General features: G+C 39.5%; 1 protein-coding gene across 5 annotated transcripts in view; it reads right to left on the bottom strand.

Annotated features, from left to right (window-relative positions):
- Window positions 1–18543, bottom strand: part of SPATS2L (spermatogenesis associated serine rich 2 like) — a 160075-nt gene that overhangs the window by 79128 nt on the left and 62404 nt on the right. For 4 of the 5 annotated variants that reach the window (XM_079135531.1, XM_079135528.1, XM_079135529.1 and 1 more), the window contains exon 3: window positions 4520–4580. In XM_079135531.1, coding sequence (XP_078991657.1) covers window positions 4520–4558 — 39 coding nt within the window. In that variant the 5' untranslated portion in view covers window positions 4559–4580. Of the gene's footprint in view, window positions 1–4519; window positions 4581–14787; window positions 15354–18543 lie in introns of those variants that run through there. The other variant, XM_079135532.1, reaches the window with a different exon arrangement.

Below are 18543 nucleotides of genomic sequence, written 5' to 3'. Positions count from 1 at the left end.
TCCAATCATGAACACACTGGAGATAAAGAACTCACTTCAACACAAGACATCTATTTCATTTCCCACAGTGCTTGACTACATATTGTATTAAAAATACAACATAGATCTGTCTCTAATCTCCAAAAGCTTGTAACATAAGACATAATAGTTATTATTCTCAAGCATCAAAATGTCATTGCTTTGCATGACAGATTGAGAAACAAACTAATCATAAAAAGGCCATAAAAGCTAATAACTAAAGGAAGCAAGTACAGTAAAATAAATCAATGTAAAATTATAAATGATCAGGATTTTCAGTTGTTTATTATGATTTATTTTATTGAGTTGAAAATTCTATTAACCTCTTGACATGGGAAGATGGAATTCACTAATTGAGTTAGAGGGGCTCTACTTTCATTGTCATGCAGATTGACAATATTTACAACTTAAACATCACCCTTTTTCAAAATAACTGCCAACATTTTGATAAGCTACTGAAGTGCAATGGCAAAACATCTACTGTGGTGCTTCACATGGGAATCTGACAGTGCTCATGACAGGTGGATGGATGTGGTCAATACACGGAACCTTCACACTAACCGTGGTGGTCTGTGTGCGGGTAGATCAACCTGTTTTCCTCTATTGGCCAGATGCCAACTCTGTTTTGACTATGATATTCAAGTGTTGACTGCTCAGCCTATCATATAGGTCTACTAGTCATGCTTTGTAGGGAGTTTGATTCTTTAAAGTGTTTTTCCAGGGCTGGGGAGATAGCTCAGTCAGTAGAGTACTTGCCTGGCAAGCACAAGGCCCTGGGTTTGATCCCCAGCACACACACAAAAATAATAATAATAATAATGATAAAAATAAGATGAAATCATTTATAAAGTGTTTTTCCTTCCCATAGCCCAGCTTGGGAGCCGTTCAATCCATCTATCAATACAGCTGGGAAGGGGCCAATCTTTGGTCAGCCTTGGTAGACCTTTCCCAAAGCCTCAAACTGGGGAACACAGATTCTCACTTGAATATATGACAGTGAGTCAGGGAGAATATGAAGCTGTGCTATCAAGTGGGCACATCTTTCTGCTATTGTTTATTCAATGATCAATAAGCTGAAACAGTTTATATTAAAATGATATGTGGAATACATTATGGAATATAATGGATAAAAAATTGGTATCAAAAGAAACAATCAACAATGTGAACACAGAGCCTACAGAATGGGAGAAAATCTTTACCACAAGCACCTCAGATGGAACATTGGTCTCCAGGATGTATAAAGAACTAAAAAAACTTACCACCAAAAAACCAAATAACTCAATCAATAAATGGGCTAAGGAACTGAACAGACACTTCACAGAAGAAGACACACAATCGATCAACAAATACATGAAAAAGTGTTTAACATCTCTAGCAATTAGAGAAATGCAAATCAAAACTACACTAAGATTTCATCTCACTCCAGTCAAAAAGGGCAATTATCAAGAATATAACCTATGACAGGTGTTGGTGAGGATGTGGGGGGAAAGGTACACTCGTACACAGCTGGTGGGACTGCAAATTGGTACAACCACTACAGAAAGCAGTATGGAGATTCCTCAGAAAACTTGGAATAGAACCACCATTTGATCCAGTTATCCCACTCCTAGGTTTATACCAAAAGGACTTAAAATCAGCATACTGCTGTGATGCAGCCATGTCAATGTTTATAGCAGCTCAATTCACAACAGCTAAACTATGGAACCAACCTAGATGCCCTTCAATGGATTAATGAAAAAAGAAAACATGGAACATATACACAATGGAATATTGCTCAGTCTTAAAGAAGAATGAAATTATGCCATTTGCTGGTAAGTGGATGGAGCTAGAAAATATCATGCTAAGTGAAATAATCCAATCTCAAAGAACCACAGGCCAAGTGTTTTCTCTGATATGTGGATGCTAATTCACAATAAGGGGGTAAGAATAGAGATACTTTGGATTAGACAGAGGGGAGTGAAGGGAGGAGGGGCATGGGGGCCAAAGAGATAGTAGAATGAATCAGACATTATTACCCTATGTGCATATATGATTACACAACCAGTATAATTCTACATCATGTGCAACCAGAAGAATGAGAAGTTATATTCCATTTATGTATGACATGTCAAAATGTATTCTACTGTCATGTATAACTAATCAGAACGAATTAAAAAAATTGGCATCAATTTTTAAGATAACACATAAGATTCCAATAATATTGCATATTGGGGTAACAATATTGCATCCCAGAGATGTGGGGTAACAAGTCTGTTCTTTGTGCTCTTGGGAATATTTTGGTGAACACCCTGAGAAGCAGTCATGCAGTAGAAAGGGCACAGGCCTTAGAACCAGACAAGGCTGAGCCTGACGTCCCTGCTCTCGTGCATCTCCTGAGTCTGACTTTGACCAAGTTTGACTGCAAGCTTCAGTGTCCTCATCAAACAGAAAGCCATTTAAAAAGGGGATTTACAAAACAAGTAGCATAGTCACTGATGGAGCCAGGGTGAGCTTGTTAGACCAAGTTGAGCTCCTGCTTACAATTTTCAAACAACTTGCTTTTGCCCCCAGAATAGATCTCTACATGACTCTGTTTTTAAGCCTATGGGTACACAGACCCCCTCCAGGAGTCTGAGGGAACCTATGGGGGTCCTTCTCAGGATACTGTGTTAGAATCCATGCTATAAAGTACACATGATTACAAAAGAAACTACTCACATTGAAATACAGTTAAAATATTAATAAAAAGCAAATTTATGCTACAGTAAAATATGCGCTTCTCCATTAACACATCAAAGAATATAGCAGCAGGTTCGAGAACTACAGTAATTTTGAAGCAGCGATGAACAAATAACATTTCATGGTATCTGTAACAAATGTAATCTGATATGAAAATATTCATGGTGTCTAGCTGTGAAAGTAACAGGTCCTGCTGCTGTTACTATAGGTTTGTTTTTACTCTTTGCCAACATTCATTATTGAAGGAAATACTAAATTTCCTTTAGATGTTAGTGATGACAAAAATGTATTTTTATATTCTAAGATAAAATTGTATTTGTCCCCAGACAAGCTCATGGACTCTGGATTCCAGGTCTCTTGGAGGTCCATGGGCCCAGGTGAAGTAGTACACTCTGAACTTAGCTCTCATCCTATCCCCTCTCCCCTCCACACTCTGGCCACACTGACCACTTGCTCTTCAAACACATTCAGCTGGGTCATCTTAGGCATCTGTTTTCATTTTTCTCGACTTACAATTCTCTGCCCTCAGATCTGCATGAGGGTTTCTTTCCCATTGCCTTTATCTCAGTTCAAGTATCACCTCTTCTAAGAACTTCCCTGGCTACCTCAAGTAAAGTCGCCAACTCCCCTGCCTCCCTTCCATCAAATTACCCAGCATGTTTTCCTCATAGTCATTATCACTGTCAGAAATGACTGTGCTCACTTATATGTTCCTGAGTTCATTCTCTGCTTCCCTGCCCTAAATGTGAGCTCTGTGGGAACAGGAACTCATCTACATGTTCAGTGCCATTCATATCCCCAGCATGAATAGTGTTTTGGACCATGGCACCTTTGCTAAGTGAAAGAAAAAATAGTAAGAACTCCACAAATGATACTTCTCTCTTCCTTCACTCTGTTTTGTTGGTATGATGGGGATAAAAGGAGAAGGAAGACAAAGTCCCACCTTTAAGTGATTGGCAGTCCAATGGAGCAAGGGGCACCCAGGGGAAGGTGGTATGAACATAGGCAGACCTATTTTCCAGTCCAGGCTCTTCTGCTTACCTGGGTGACCACAGGCAAAGCACTTCTAGGGCTTCTATTCCTAGGGTGCCAGATGAATGGCTTGGACAGGTTTATCAGCATGGTCTATAGTTTGTGGGTCATTAAGAGCTGAGAAAATAAGGTAGTGCATGTGGCAAATAAGAGACTTCCTACGTGGAGGAAGTGTCACAGATTTAGAGGGGCTCCGAACTGTAATCAGTCTCCAACAAATGATGAGGAAGGGTCATTTTCAGTGTCACGAACTCTCAGGGTTGGAAGGGACTTGAAAAGGTTACCCAGGGGCCATCAGGTGAAGCATTGGTTATCTCCAGATGAAGCCATTTCTGGGGAGGTAATGTAATGCCCTAGTTCTCCGATGTAACCACGTAAGTTGGTGAAGAATCTCAGCAGAAGAGGGCAATTGCCTGGCTTGAAATCCTGGCTCTGTCAGTTACTCTGTGAACTTTGCCAGTTATCTCTCTGCTTCTTGATATCTACCCCAATAAAATAGAAATTTACAATAGTATCAACTTCATGAGGCTATGGTCAAGAGCAAATGAGAAAATGAATGTAATGTGTTTAACATACATTCAGTAAATGCAACTCATCATTCTTTCTGTTAATTGTTGACTAGTGTGACAAACTTACTATGTATCCCCCCAAACCATTTTCCCCTTCTTCCATTGTAATTGAGTTTTTACCAGCTAGGGATTATGATATCCAGTCTGGAGTTTCTGCAAGCCAGCATATAACTTGATCTTACCTTTTCCTTGACGTTTACATGAGTATTGAGTTCAGCCATCTTGCTTCTAGTGGAATATGCCCTGTAAGGAGGGGAGGGGGAGAAAGATTGAAGTTTTAAAATTGATCTCTCAATGTGTTATTTTTATGCTCTCTTCCAACATAGTAAACAGTTTCATTCAGTCATAATCATAAGTACTATTTTAGAATGTAAAAATACTTTCAAGCTAAGCATTTGACTTAGATTGTTCTATAAGCATGATATGAGAACTCTGGAAGACAATGTAAAATCTTTTATTCATTCTGTATTGACATGAAAAATGACAAAGACAGATGGGAATGCACCCAAACTGTGTTTCTTCTTATTGTGTTTAAAAAAAGAGAGAGAGAGAGAGAGAGAGAGAGAGAGAGAGAAGAAGAAAGGTGGTCAAAAACAGTAAGAGAAGGGAAATTGCACCTATTTAGGCATTTTCATCTCAATTCTCTTTGTCCCGAAGCTTTTATTGGGCATTTCCTGCATGTATATAACCACACCAAGCACTGTAAAAAGAAACATAAGTGGCTTCAGCTACAAACACTTCCTTTTTCCTCTATCTGGAATGCTGTTACTTCACATAGTAGTAGTTCTATTTCTTTCCTGACATCTCAGCTTGAATGTCATCTCCTCCAAGAGGGATTCCCTGATCACACTACCTAGAGTTGCCATGTTCCTGCCTCTCTCTCCATTAGTACATGACTGTTTTTAACCTTGTGTTTCTCTGTTTCCCTTTACTGACATGTAAAACTTTTTGGAGCAATAAATATATAACAGCACCATGATTGCTGAGGACCATGAATTTATGATCTCCAGTTTCTAAATGGGCTGTTAACATTGACCATAATCCTTGTGTTTCCTTAAACTCTTCAGGTTCTCTGCCTTTGTTGTTCAATCTTCTTTGTGAAGTGGCCCTGCTCTGAGATCTGAATGTCCGACATTAAGATGTGGTGTTTTTGTTTCTCTCATATGGTCAAAATCTTTCACCATCATTATGGAAAATAGATCTTATATCTTTAGTACAGTTTCAACCTTTTTGAAATAGAAAATAAATAACTTAAAAACATTAAGAGATTATTTCAAAAGTTAGCAGCTACAGCCAAGTATCAATCCAAGTTATTAATATATACTACCTGTTAGCATATTGAATACGTTTTGTCAATTAAGAACCACTGAAACACTTTCTTGTTTTCTTTCTGACTTTTGCTATAAAGTGCCCCTACCTGTGGAGATGATATATGTTTTAGATAACTTGCAAAAATTATCTGTTTTAAATACAATTGATCAACAATCATGAAAAAATATTCATCACCTCTAGTGATTAGAGAAATGCAAATCAAAACTACTCTAAGATTTCATCTCACTCCAGTCAGAATGGCAATTATCAAAAATACAAGCAACAATAGGTGTTGGCAAGATATGGAGACAACATACATTGCTGGTGGGACTGTATATTGGTGCAACCACTATGGAAAGCAGTATGGAGATTCCTCAGAAAACCTGGGATGGAATCACCATTTGACCCAGCTATCCAACTCCTCAGTTTATACCCAAAGGATTTAAAATCAGCATACTACAGTGATGCAGTCATATCAATGTTTATAGCAGCTCAATTCACAACAGCTAAACTATGGAACCAACCTAGATGCCCTTCAATGGATTAATGAATAAAGAAAATATGGAACATATACACAATGGAATATTGCTCAGTCTTAAAGAAGAATGAAATTATGGCATATCCAGGTAAATGGATGGAGCTGGAGGATATCCATAAATCAAACCCCCAAAACCAAAGGCCTAATGTTTTCTCTGATAAGCACATGCAGATGCTGATCCATTATTGGGGTGGGGAATGAAGGGACTTTGGATTGTGCAGAATGGAGTGATGGGAGAAGAGGGGATGTGGGGATGGGAAGGATGGTGGAATGAGATGGACATTATTACCCTATATACATGTATGATTATACTACTGGTATGATTCTGTACCATGTTCAGTCAGAGGAAAGAGAAGTTGAGCTCCATTTGTATACAATGTATCAAAATGCATTCTACTGTCATGTATAACTAATTGGAACAAATCTAAAAAATAAAAAAAATTTAAAAATAATAAAAACTCACTAAAGTATAAAAAGAAAATTATCTGCTTTTTCCCTCTCTGATTTTCTTCCCCAAAAGTTCTTTGATGTCTCCTTTTAAACCTAGGTCTTAAGTAAGGCATCAATTTAGATCCAATACCTTTTGCTGATTTTAGGATGAAAGTTAGGCAATATGCAATGTTAACTCTGTTACTGCTCCAATTATTCTCAATAGTAATCAACACAGATATGTTATCAAATATTAAAAACAATAAGATTTTATTTGTAGGCGTTTCCAAATGGTACTGCCACTGACAGGTGCATTTCAGCACACTCGTAGGGGTGACCCCGCATACTTATTCCCAGTAAGGCAGCTCTTTCCTATATCCTCTTCAAAGAGTGTGTCCCTTCCCTTTAAAACACCTCCCATTTCTTCAAATTGGCAATTTCTATGTCCTCTAATTGAATATGGGAGAAAGTATACTAGTTGACAAATAATACCTGAATTTTCTTTTCACTTGTTCCTGCCTCTGACAGTTACCAGTAAAAGATAATTTTCCGATTATCTCTAACAGCAAACAGAGATGGCATGTGAAGTACAAGAACAAATAATTAGGTGTTTCTATTTACAGGTCATCAAGAGTGAAACCTCAGTCATCTCAGTGCCAGCAAGATGGTCTACAAGCATACCTGATGACTTTTGTTTGAATGGCTGATTTTTCTCATTCAAATGAAAGTTCTTGCATTATGTAAACATACACTGTATTTGCATGGATTTTGCAGTGTGCTGCAGTGTACACATGAGGGAGGCAGGGAGGTATACCTATGGAACTGTAAGAATTGAACACTGACAACTGGCCTTGGTGCCATTTGTTAGGATGGGCCTATAAGTCATGAAGTCTTTCACTTGACTAGACCAGCTTTCTGGACATATCTAATTTTGCAATTACACATGTGTGAAAAAGTCTTGATTTGTTTTTGTATTTGGTCTTTGATGTCTAGACTTGAGTATGCTGCAATTTCTGAAGATGAAGTATTAAAAAAAAAAAAAAAAGTAATAGTAGGGAGCTGTTCTCTGCTGTTTTAGGCTCCTAATTTTTTTTCCATGTGGAAAGTTGCCTCTCCAGACTCTACTTCCAGGTGGATTCTAACACTCTTTCCAAATCACGTTTTTTTGCTGGCTGGTGTATAACAGAGGGTTGGGAAATTGCCACAGTACCAGTTATGGAAAACAGCTGAAGGGTTTTATTCTAAAAAGATCATAAATTCGGTTTGCCTTAAAAAGTTTTCAACTTCAGTGGCTACTTGGGTTCTACCGATAAGGACAAATGCCAGGGCAACTGTGACAGGCGAAGGTGAACTGCAGTGTGCCCTGCAGGTCCTCCTTGAGTGTCTACAGCCTCCTACTGGCCCTGGTCCCTCCAGAATGTTCAGAAGCACACCTCATATCTGCATGGCATCCTGTGCTCTCCATAGTGAAAATGAAACTGTGCTGTGCCCATAAGCTTTTGGGAATCTCTTTTCTCCTTTGAACTGTATCTGGCCAGTCAGATCAACTGAATTTGAATCTTCATGACTTAACCTAGATCATTAAGGAACTTTTCTTCCAGCAAACATATCTTCACCTCCTTTCACATGACAAGCCCAGGGTTCAGCAATGTGTAACCCTAGCCCTCCAAGTTGCAGACCTCAGGAGCAGCTAGAAGAGCCTCTAATTCTGTGATTTTTTTTCAGGTCCTACAGTGAGTGAGAGGGACAACAGTCTTGCCTAATTCCCTCATATCATGCTTGGTCATCATACTCAGTAGTGCGTTGCTGCTATACATCACCACTGCTCATATCCAAACATAGGTGGATCACAAGAGATTTAAGGTATAAATCAGGTATAGGGATCTCTGATTTCTTGGGAAAGAACCCAGTTTCTAATTACTATTACCACTTGAGGTCATTCTTGGAACAGACCAATTATTGAGGTCTACCTACACTTACATGCTGTATACATTTTGGTCAATGAAAGGCCACATATATAATGGTGCACATCACACAGTCTAGGTGTGTGGTAGGTTATATCAGCCAAGTTTGTGTAAGCACAATCTATAATGTTCCCACAACAATGATACTATCTAAGGACACAGTATTTAGATGCATCCCCTCTGTTAAACAACACAAGACTGAATTTAAATCCATGGACACGTTCCATTTCTAATAATCAATATAAAATTAAGATACCAGAAATGTAAGTGCTGATCTTTATGCAACAAATAAATTGTAGGAGGCTTTTCCTTAAAATTAAAATTTAGATTTCAGTCACAGTATTATAAAAAAAACAGATATCATATTTTTATATACATCCTAGAGAAAAATGAAGATCAAGAAAACTGTTAAAACTTAGGAAAAGACATCAATCACAAAGAAAACAATTTCACCATTTTAATATATCATCTCTAATATTCTCCAAAGTAAAATTAACAAAACACAAATATGGTTACCACTCACTTCAAACACAAAGTTGTATCAAAATGAACTATCCACTGCACAAAGATCTTACTTACTATGCATTAACACTGGTCAGAAGATCTATTAGCTTATAAGCAAAGATAAACATATTTGATAAAAAATATATTTTAAGAGTAGAAATTCTGGCATTTCTTTCAGCATTTCTAATTGATACAATCAGTGAGGTTTAAACATGTATGAAAATCTGATCAATTACCAAATCAAAGTTCAAAAATATATATTTTATATTTCCCGTGTGATCATATAAAACATGAAAAGTTAAAATAACATACTAAAATGCCAGATGGCTATATGACTTTCCTATCTCCCCATGTTTTACTGTGTAGACAGTCATAAAGTTTCACTTTTGTTTCTCTGAAATCTATTACTGCTCTTAGATTCACTTTCCTGTTCTAGCTATTACATCATTTCATTTAAATTGGATTTAGGGAGCCAGAGGAAAGACATAAGAAAAACTTTAAAATAATGATTTTATTTTCAAGACCATTTATGCAACATTTTCCCATGATTTTGTAAAAACATAAAAATCATAAAATACATGAAATAAAAATCATAAAATACATGAAAATCATATTTGGGGCTGTTAATAGTATATTCAATAAATTATTGTAACATTATTGAAGGACATAGATAATTGCCAAATATCATGATTTATGGCTTAGAGAAAGAAAATGACCAAGTTGGTACGGGATGGGGATCCACTTGACTTTCTGGCTAATCAGAATCCACCGAAGAGCTTTGAAAAATAATTTTGAGTCCCATCTCCAAATGGCGTGGAGAAGTGATTGAGAACAGCCACTACTCAGATCATTTTTCTGTAAAACAAATCTGAGTTGGAATGTGCTGAAAGTGTAAAATACACTAGGGAATTTACAGACTTAGTACATTAATGTGTTTATATTGATTATATGTTTAAAGTATGGTATTTGATAGATTGGATCAAATAAAATATAATATTAAAATTAATTTCATCCCTTTTACTTTTCTTCATGTGACTTCTAGAACATTCACAATTGCACGTGTGGCTCACACTATATCTCTACTGGAAAGTGAGATCTTAGAGCAGAATGTGGTTCCTAGAGGAGCAGCCCCAACATAGCCTTGAACTTGTTAGCAAGACAAACAGTAGGCCCATCACCAGACAGTGAATCAGGGCTCTGGAAGTGGGCAGCAGTTGGTGCTGAACCAGCCCTGCAGCTCAGTGGATGTACACTGGGTAAACTCAGGGACCCACCACAGAGTAGTCTCCTCCTGGGAACATAGAGAGAGGGTGTCTTCCTTGATTCCAATCTCTGCACACAACAAAGAGATTCCTACAGAAACCTAGATGGATAAATGGGGGTCAGTTTCCCACAAATTATATTATTAAGTAATGGTTCTTTCACCAACATATTGTTAATATTGGAGAGCTTACAATTTACCAGGTCTGCTAAAGTGCTTTAACACATTTTTACTTTACCCTCACAACATTATATGCTAGAAATTATGATATTCCAGTTCCACGCATGGGAAAACTGAGGCACAACGAGGAACTCAAACCCCCACAGCAGTTGGAGGGGTCAGGAGTCAAACCCAGGCCAATGGGCTCTGGAGTTCAAGGCCACCGCACTAATAGCAAAACCATCAGATAAACCAGTTATGGGGCCTGTTGTCTATGAACTGCAGGAAGAACTCCACAAGGAGCATACGATCGTCCAGAGGTAGGCTCCTGCCCTCTCGGACCACCCCCCCCAGGCAGGCATGTGATGTACATATTCAGGGCTCACACACTGCAGAGCAAATCTCTCTACTCTTCATGTACTTCTTATAAAGAGATGGCTGTTTTCCCACAGCTTGCTACTGCTGGGGAGAGTGCACAAGGGTGCATTTAGTGGGTGGTTTCCCAGGTGCTGCGATGCCACCCAGGGACTCCACGGCATTTCAGGGTCTAGCACTTACCTGTTTCTTTGTTGTAAATTAATTAAAATGTCTATGTACATGGCTTTGGTATACCCAGGCAACACTGTGATCACATAGACCCTGAGGCATTTTCTGAAGGTTGCTTCAAAGGGGAAGAATCAGGCCCAATCTTGTGTGTAGGAAGTCAGTAAGGTGACATGATTTTAGAAGGAACAGAAAGTCTCTCAGCCTAAATGGCATCCAACTGCCTCCCAGAGTATGAACTTCTTAAGAGAGGCCCGCATTTTTCCTTAGTCTAGGGCATGCTATTGCCTCTGCCAGAAGGTACAAGGTCACAGGTTGATTTATTTCATTCTCCTACTGCCCTGAGCAGAGAGCAGTGCTCTGAGACAAGGGGAAAGTGGACAGGAAAAATTTTTTTGTTTTGTTTTTGTGTAATGGGGATTGAATCCAGGAGCACTTTACCACGGAGCTTATCTCCACTCTTTTTTTTACTTTTTACTTTGAGACAGGGCCTCACTAAATTGCTGAAGCTGGATTAGAACTTTCAATCCTCCTTTTAGCCTCCCAAGTCGCTGGGATTATGTTTGTGTGCCATGGTACCTGGCTAGACAAGCAAGTTTTGATAGAGAAAGTTGGGAAGGCTGCACATTTGTCCATATGGGGTGCCCTACATCTCAATGGGGTCACAGTCAGGCATGTGAGCCTCAGTCTCCAGCTGTGAAATAAGAGGAGGGAACAAATGACCACTGGGGTCCTTTATGGCTCCCAGGGTATTAAAAGTCTGTAAGGACACTGAAAATTGCTGGGAATGACACTCAAGCTGCCCCAGGGTGCAGAGAGCTGAATTCAACAACAAAAAGACATGGGTATGTCTCTGATGGACAAGGCCTTTCTCTGTGTAGATCATTCTTGAATTAGTCAAGAAACTAACCATCCAGTCCCCCATGCATGATCCAGGGGTGCTTGTAGGCCAGCTGAACAGGGAAATAAGTGTCCCTTCTATTAAGACTTTGTCTAAATTTAATATTAGGGAGGTTTCCTGTTGCTTAACATTTTGGTGGCCTAATCTTCTCTCCATCTTCTGTTCTGTGCCTCTTCCTTTTCTCTTTGCTGTTCCTTATCTGGCCTTGTAATTATTGAGGTCTCTGAGATTCCAAGGGCCTTAGCTCTTTTTATCTGTGGTTTAATTTCCATAGTTTAATAAAAGTACTTATGTAAAGTCTTACTCCTTAAAGAAGAGATGCTGCAATTATTAGCAACGAGAACACATAAACAATGAAACAGAATGGTGACTGAAATATGAATTTCACATGAAGATACTTAGACTTTTTTGTTTAAATTGGAGAAAAAAAACTCAAGGTTGCATTTTTATTCAAAGACACTTCAATGTACTCAACCCACTGTTAGAACAACTTCACTGAAAAGCCTTTTAAGGGCAAATGTCAGAAAAAAATTTCACATTTAAAAGCTCAGCTCAGCCTCTTTTGAAAAGCAGGGTTAGCCTTTGGTTGAGAAATGTCCCTGCCTACTAAGTTCTTTGTGGGGGGAAGAAAGAAAATTGAATGTTTTATTTAAACAGGTCATTAACAGTCGATACTTATTTGAAAAGGCCTGCTTTCGGAGGCAGATAAAAGCTTCCAATCACTTAGAATATCACTTGAGCGGATCTAGGGCAAGATGTGCTGATGCAAGTTTTAGACCTTTATGAGGGAATATCTTCACTCAACAGGCCCGGTGCTTATGTGGGCGGCAGAGTCGCCCGTATTGTGGGCACTGTTGTGTGTGCTGCACTTACAGAGATACGACAGGGAGGAGTACAAAGCACACTTTATGGCAAGCCCAGCTTTGAATTTTCCATTTTAGTACTGGCAAATGCTTATGAATGAAGATTAACCATTTTTGCATAACGTGCCAAACCACCTCCCCATGGCAGCAGAATGCAAATGGGAGCAAAAGAGCAAAGGACAGCTAAAATAAATGCAGCAGATCTCAGGCAGTGCAAGCACGGGGAAAGGATGCATGGCCGGTTTTGTTAGCATTCATCTACTGCATGATTTTTCTATTTAATTTGAAATTATTTGATTTCATAGGTCTCTGACAGCCTGAGAATATAAATAGATGCTTTTTTCTAAAAGTGACCCGACACTCGCTCCTATAAAGATCTGCTTTTGACTGCTAGGTTTTAAAGCAAACGTGTTTCCATAGAGATGTGGGTGACCTGGACCTGGTACAAGTACCCACTTGTATCAGCAATTCAATTATGCTCAGTTCTTTTAAGATGTGATGATGTAAGCCAAAGTCTTTAAAATATGTCCATCCTCAGAGGTGCCTCAAGAAAGGTGAAGTGGCCGGTGTTATGTGAAGCAGAGAAGTTCAGAAGAATTCCGCCCTCTGCAAGCAAGCCATAATAGGCAGTCTACCTGCAGATCACAGGAGAGTTTGCTTTCCATACCCCATCCCACCACTCACTGAGCAAATCCCAAATCCCAGATGGGTTTAGACAATAGATCTTTGCAGCGTTTTACACCCCAGAGCACCAAGGACCTTGTCACAAACTCCCCAAATACTGAAAAATAAATAACATCTTTTCCTTTTCTTTCTTGCCTTTCCCCCATCTTTCCAACCAGCTGTGGACAATTCCTACAGAAAGGGCAATATTTTTCCTTATTCTTTGACAAATATTCATTCAACACTGACAGTGCACCAGGCTCCCTGGAGAATGCTGGTAATGGTGAAAGCTGAACCTTGCTGAACTTTCACTGTGCACCCAGCACTTCTCCAGCATTTTTGATATCTTTCTACATATTAACTTATTTTAGTCTTAAAAAAGCCCTATGAAGTATGAACTTGTGTTATCATCTCCATTTTATAGACAAAGAAATGAAGCAGAGAGGCAAGGTATTCACTCAAGGTACACAGCTATTTAAAGACTGAGCTGAGATTTGAACTCAGGTCTCTTGGTTCCAGATATCCTGGTCCCCAAGGAGCTTACAGTTCAACCATGGAGACAGAGATCATGGCAAGAACACAGAAAAGAGCAATATATGGAGGTGGAGAAGGAAGTTAGAGAATGGACTAAAGACAAGAGAGTTGGAATTGATGTAGCTCAGGTTCAGTGCAATGCTGGGACTGTGGTTTGCATAGGTGAAAAGTCTAGTCCAGGAGACCTGGCACGAGGAAGGTTAGGGCTGGCTTGCTATTTGATGGGGTGTGGCTCCATACGTTAGAAAACTTTGCATCTTTTTCAGGACAATGCTGCATAGTCATCTCCAAAGAAAACCTGAATTGTAGTTCTGCAATATAATTCTGGGCTGGTGAAGAGAACCCCTAACTAAACCTGGCAAACCTAACCTACACATTTAGCTCTGTGACGCTGGCTTGGTTGTCACAGAATAAACACCCAAAACAGGAATCCATTCTCTCTTCTGAGTATATTCCCATTTCAAACCCTTAGTCTAATAAAGGCACGGTAATCCTTGTTCGTGAAGTCAGAATTCTCTCAGTAAACACTGAAAAATTTTCTTAAAGTAGTACAGAAAGTCAGGTTCTTCCTACTTCCTTGAAATGTCACTGGTGCTAGCCCAATAAAATGGCATATGGAAGCACTGGTGATTGGTGGGAAGGAAATACTAGGGAGCGAAGGCAGACCCTGGACATCTATATCTGGCAGGAAAGACCTCTCAGGCAGCTAGCCCCATTCTTGCCTCTGCCCTCCATCACTGTCCTTTCTGAGGCTTCCCAGCAAATGCAAATCCCACTCACTTTTGAAGGCTTCCTCATGTTCCAGGTCAGGGCCCTCAATTCAGTCCCCAGCCACGGTCTTCCTCAGCAGGCAGATAAACTCTGTTCCCCAACTGGATACCTTTATCAACTTGCTTTTATAGTAAGTCATCTCAATAGTGACGCAGATCGAGCCAGAAACCTGGGCAGTGGCAGGATTTTGGGTGTGGCTGAGTAATCAGCCCTGGGCCAGTGGCCTCAGCCACTTGAGGCTCAGAGAACCTCACCTCCTCAGAGACAGATTGCTTCCTCTTTGTAAAACTACCCAGTGATTCTGCCTCAGGCCCACGTTAGTGAATGCCCAATTCTTCATTCTTCTTACCCTAGGGAAGGTGTAGCTGTAAGACTGAACTTCCAACCTTTACACGATGGCTCCAGGGACTGCAAGACAGTACAAGCTGGGACTGTAGTCTTCACTCCAAAGGTCAGTTTCTGGGTAAGATTGTCTGCAAAGGGCTTCTCATTTTCCGGGTGTCACCAGTGCTGGCATATTAATCAGTGAGCAAACATTCCTGGCACTGCAACTTTAAGCAATCTCCTTGTGCAGAAACTTGTTGTTCCTGGTTCTAGGCCCAACTGGAATCATCTGTTAGCTCTCCTATACATGCTACTTGTTTGCTGGTTTGATTTTTTAGAAAATTAAAATGTTCTACATGTACTTAGACTCTCTATCTTTTTTGGATCAGGCCTCAACTGATCCCACCCATTACAGGTCACTAGCTATTCACACAGAGGCAGCCGGCTTGGCAGCTTTCAGCACCAACCCTGTGGCAGAAATGTCCATTTGAAGGGCCTCTGTCACCAGCACGCAGAGGAAACACTGCCTTTTTTCTGCTACATGGGTTCTTATTACATGTTACCAAGACTGAGTCCCAGCTCTGCCTCTTACTAGTGTGGGGATTCGAGCAAGTTACTTGACCTCTACCTCCATTTCCTCATCATTACAATGGGGATAATAATAGTAACTACCTCAGAGGGTGTTACTGCAATGTATTCATATCAGTAAAGTGATTACAAGAGTGCCTGGCACACAGCTACTACTATAAAAATGCTGTAAAGGAATATAAATAGAATCCCTGTCGCCTACGTGGTAGCTTTCCCACTGTCCTCATTTTACAGGTGAGAGTAGAGACTTAGGAGGTCGTGTTTATGCACCGAGTCAGTGATGGAGCTGGCTCTTGAAACCTGACCTTCTGACCACAAATTGCCCTCCTGTGGCTCCACCCGACCCTCCTCCCATTGAGCTGCCTTCTGATAGAGGGCCAGGGCAACTTCAGAGAGGGGGGTGTGGCAGCCCAAGGTGAGGACCTGGCAGCAGCATGCTCAGAGCTCTGTCTGTGTCCAGAGGTCATTTATTTTCTGTGCTCTTAAAACTTAAACCCAAGCAGAAGTAAATCTACTACTACAATACCTCTTCCCCACAGACATGCTAGGTGGCTACCAGATGAGAATGGTGCTTTATGACCAAGTCCCCAGCTGAGGTGGTTATCATCTGTAGAAGACAATAAACGCTTACTATGCAGAAAGAGCAAAGTTCAAGTAAAGTCTTAGAGCTAATTAGGGAAATCTAAAGACTGCTAAATCTTCTTCCACACATTCTGATTTCAGGTCATTGAATCTAGATGGATACCTTTGCTCATTTTGATCATTTTCTCATATGTTCAAATTCTAGAGGTTGTATTTATGATCTTATCAAATTTTCTTTGGATTTCTAACTATAATAAAAAGTAGAAATTTGTCACTGATAATATGCTGTAATGGGAAAATCAGTAGATACTTTTAAAATACTTCAAATATTTTAGACCTTAATAGAGTTAATGAAATTACAAAAAGAATTCCTTCCTCTTAAAAGGACTGCTTCTGATCAATTCCATTTGGACTTTCTTTTTCCCAGGTACCGAGTACAATGCCAGTGACAAACTAAGTGTTCAGAAGAGATGGCTGGAGGGAGAATGCATGTCCTCTCATTTATTCTTCCTCTGTTGGTCCCAATGAGGTTTTAATAATTAATTTTCCAATTTTTAACACCTTGTACTGTTATCTGTTTAAACAGCACCATTAGAATCTGTATTGTCAAATGCTGTTGCAGCCTGCATTCCTTCACACACCCTTCCATGAACGGGGGTGGCCCTGTCCTCCTCCCCACTGTACCATCAATCCTGTGATGCCTTTTGGTCAGAGTTGAGGTCCAATCATGAGCACCTTTTCCTCCACATCATTACTGGACCCCACATATCCCACCTCTTTAACCAGGTAACTTTACCAACATCCACCACTTATTTCATTTCTTGTCAACACAGTCATGGTGCACAACATAACCAAGTGACAAGTTAGTTCTTCCAGTTCCTTTCCATCAAAGCTCATACTTCTGTCCAAAATAAATAAATAAAAATAAAAGACTAAAATTTACCTTTCCTATGGAATATCAGAAAACAAAAATAATTCATTTTCACCCAATCCAGACACATTTGACCACTAATCTCACCATTATTTACTCATGTAACTCCAGCAAGATATGGATTTTTGTTGTTGCCAACACTTATATGCCCTTTATGAGCTCTTCGGAAACCCTTTTTTCTCATTGTCTGTCTTTTCTACCCCATAATTTATAGCCTAAAAGGCCTGAGAGCACATACCTTGTCTTTTCTACTTTGCACAGAGCTATTGCCTGCCCCATGGCTCAACTCATATTGGGGGAAATTAAGAAAGTACCAGATGCTTATGATGGTCTATAAGCCTTACCAGTATGTAGTTTAATCTCTTCCAAATCATTTTTCTAAAGACTGAATGAATCAAAACTCTTTTTTGTAGAGTAGTTCAAATATTGTACATGCCTCTAGACTAAATATAATACCATGTATTATTTCCCATAGGAAGACTTTGTGTTAGTCATCCAATCTACCTTAAAGCAATTTTGAAGTGTAAATGCATTAGGTTTTGGTCACCTGTTTGGTGAAATAGATCCATCCCTTACAGTCTTGATTCCACTTATACCATTCTTGAAAGATTTATAGAGACAGGTAATCAAGGTTTCCTTTCTTTCTTTTAACCCATCCTAACAATTTCATTATCCAGTCATGGAACAAGTCCTTTGAGTGTGCTCCTCATGAGCCTGAGAGTTGTAGGTCAAGGGTGTCCATGTGTCTCTAAGAATTGAGACTATTATTGGGGGAATATGTATATTGTAGGGCGTGGAGGTGTCAGAATTAAAGAGAAACAGGAATGTAACAATATGAAACAAATCATTCTGAAATTATTTCAACTTCTGAAGGGCTGAGACAGCTTTACTTAAGGTGGGTTTAATCAGAGAGGCTTCACAAAGGAGATACCATTTTGCATTGCCTAGAGGCAGTACCAGTGTGGACAGGAACAGCATTTCAGGGAAGAAGAAGCACAAAATGAAACCTCTCTGGCAGAAACAAGTGAGTATCAAATGAAGCTAGAAAGAAAACCTCCTAGCTTAGTGGCCAAACATCAATTAATAAATATTTATTGAGGATCTACTGTGTGTTTCTACTTAATGTGATGTATGTAGCTGACTGTAATGTAGTATAATTTTAAGATTGGCTCCTATTAGGAGATAGGATTATTAGGCAGGATTATTAGGCAGTAAGCAATTAGATGACTTCAGAAGGTGAAAGAAGGTGTTACATGGTATGATTTCCATTACACACTTGTCCTGCTTGTGATGCAGCAAGAAGTAACATCCTTGCTTTGCTCTGCTGTTAGTTAATAAGA

This window comes from Sciurus vulgaris (genome assembly GCF_902686455.1).
Source record: "Sciurus vulgaris genome assembly, chromosome: 3".
Classification (NCBI taxonomy): Eukaryota; Metazoa; Chordata; class Mammalia; order Rodentia; family Sciuridae; genus Sciurus; species Sciurus vulgaris.
Note: the sequence above shows the minus strand (reverse complement) of the source record. Positions and strands in the feature narration are given on the sequence as shown.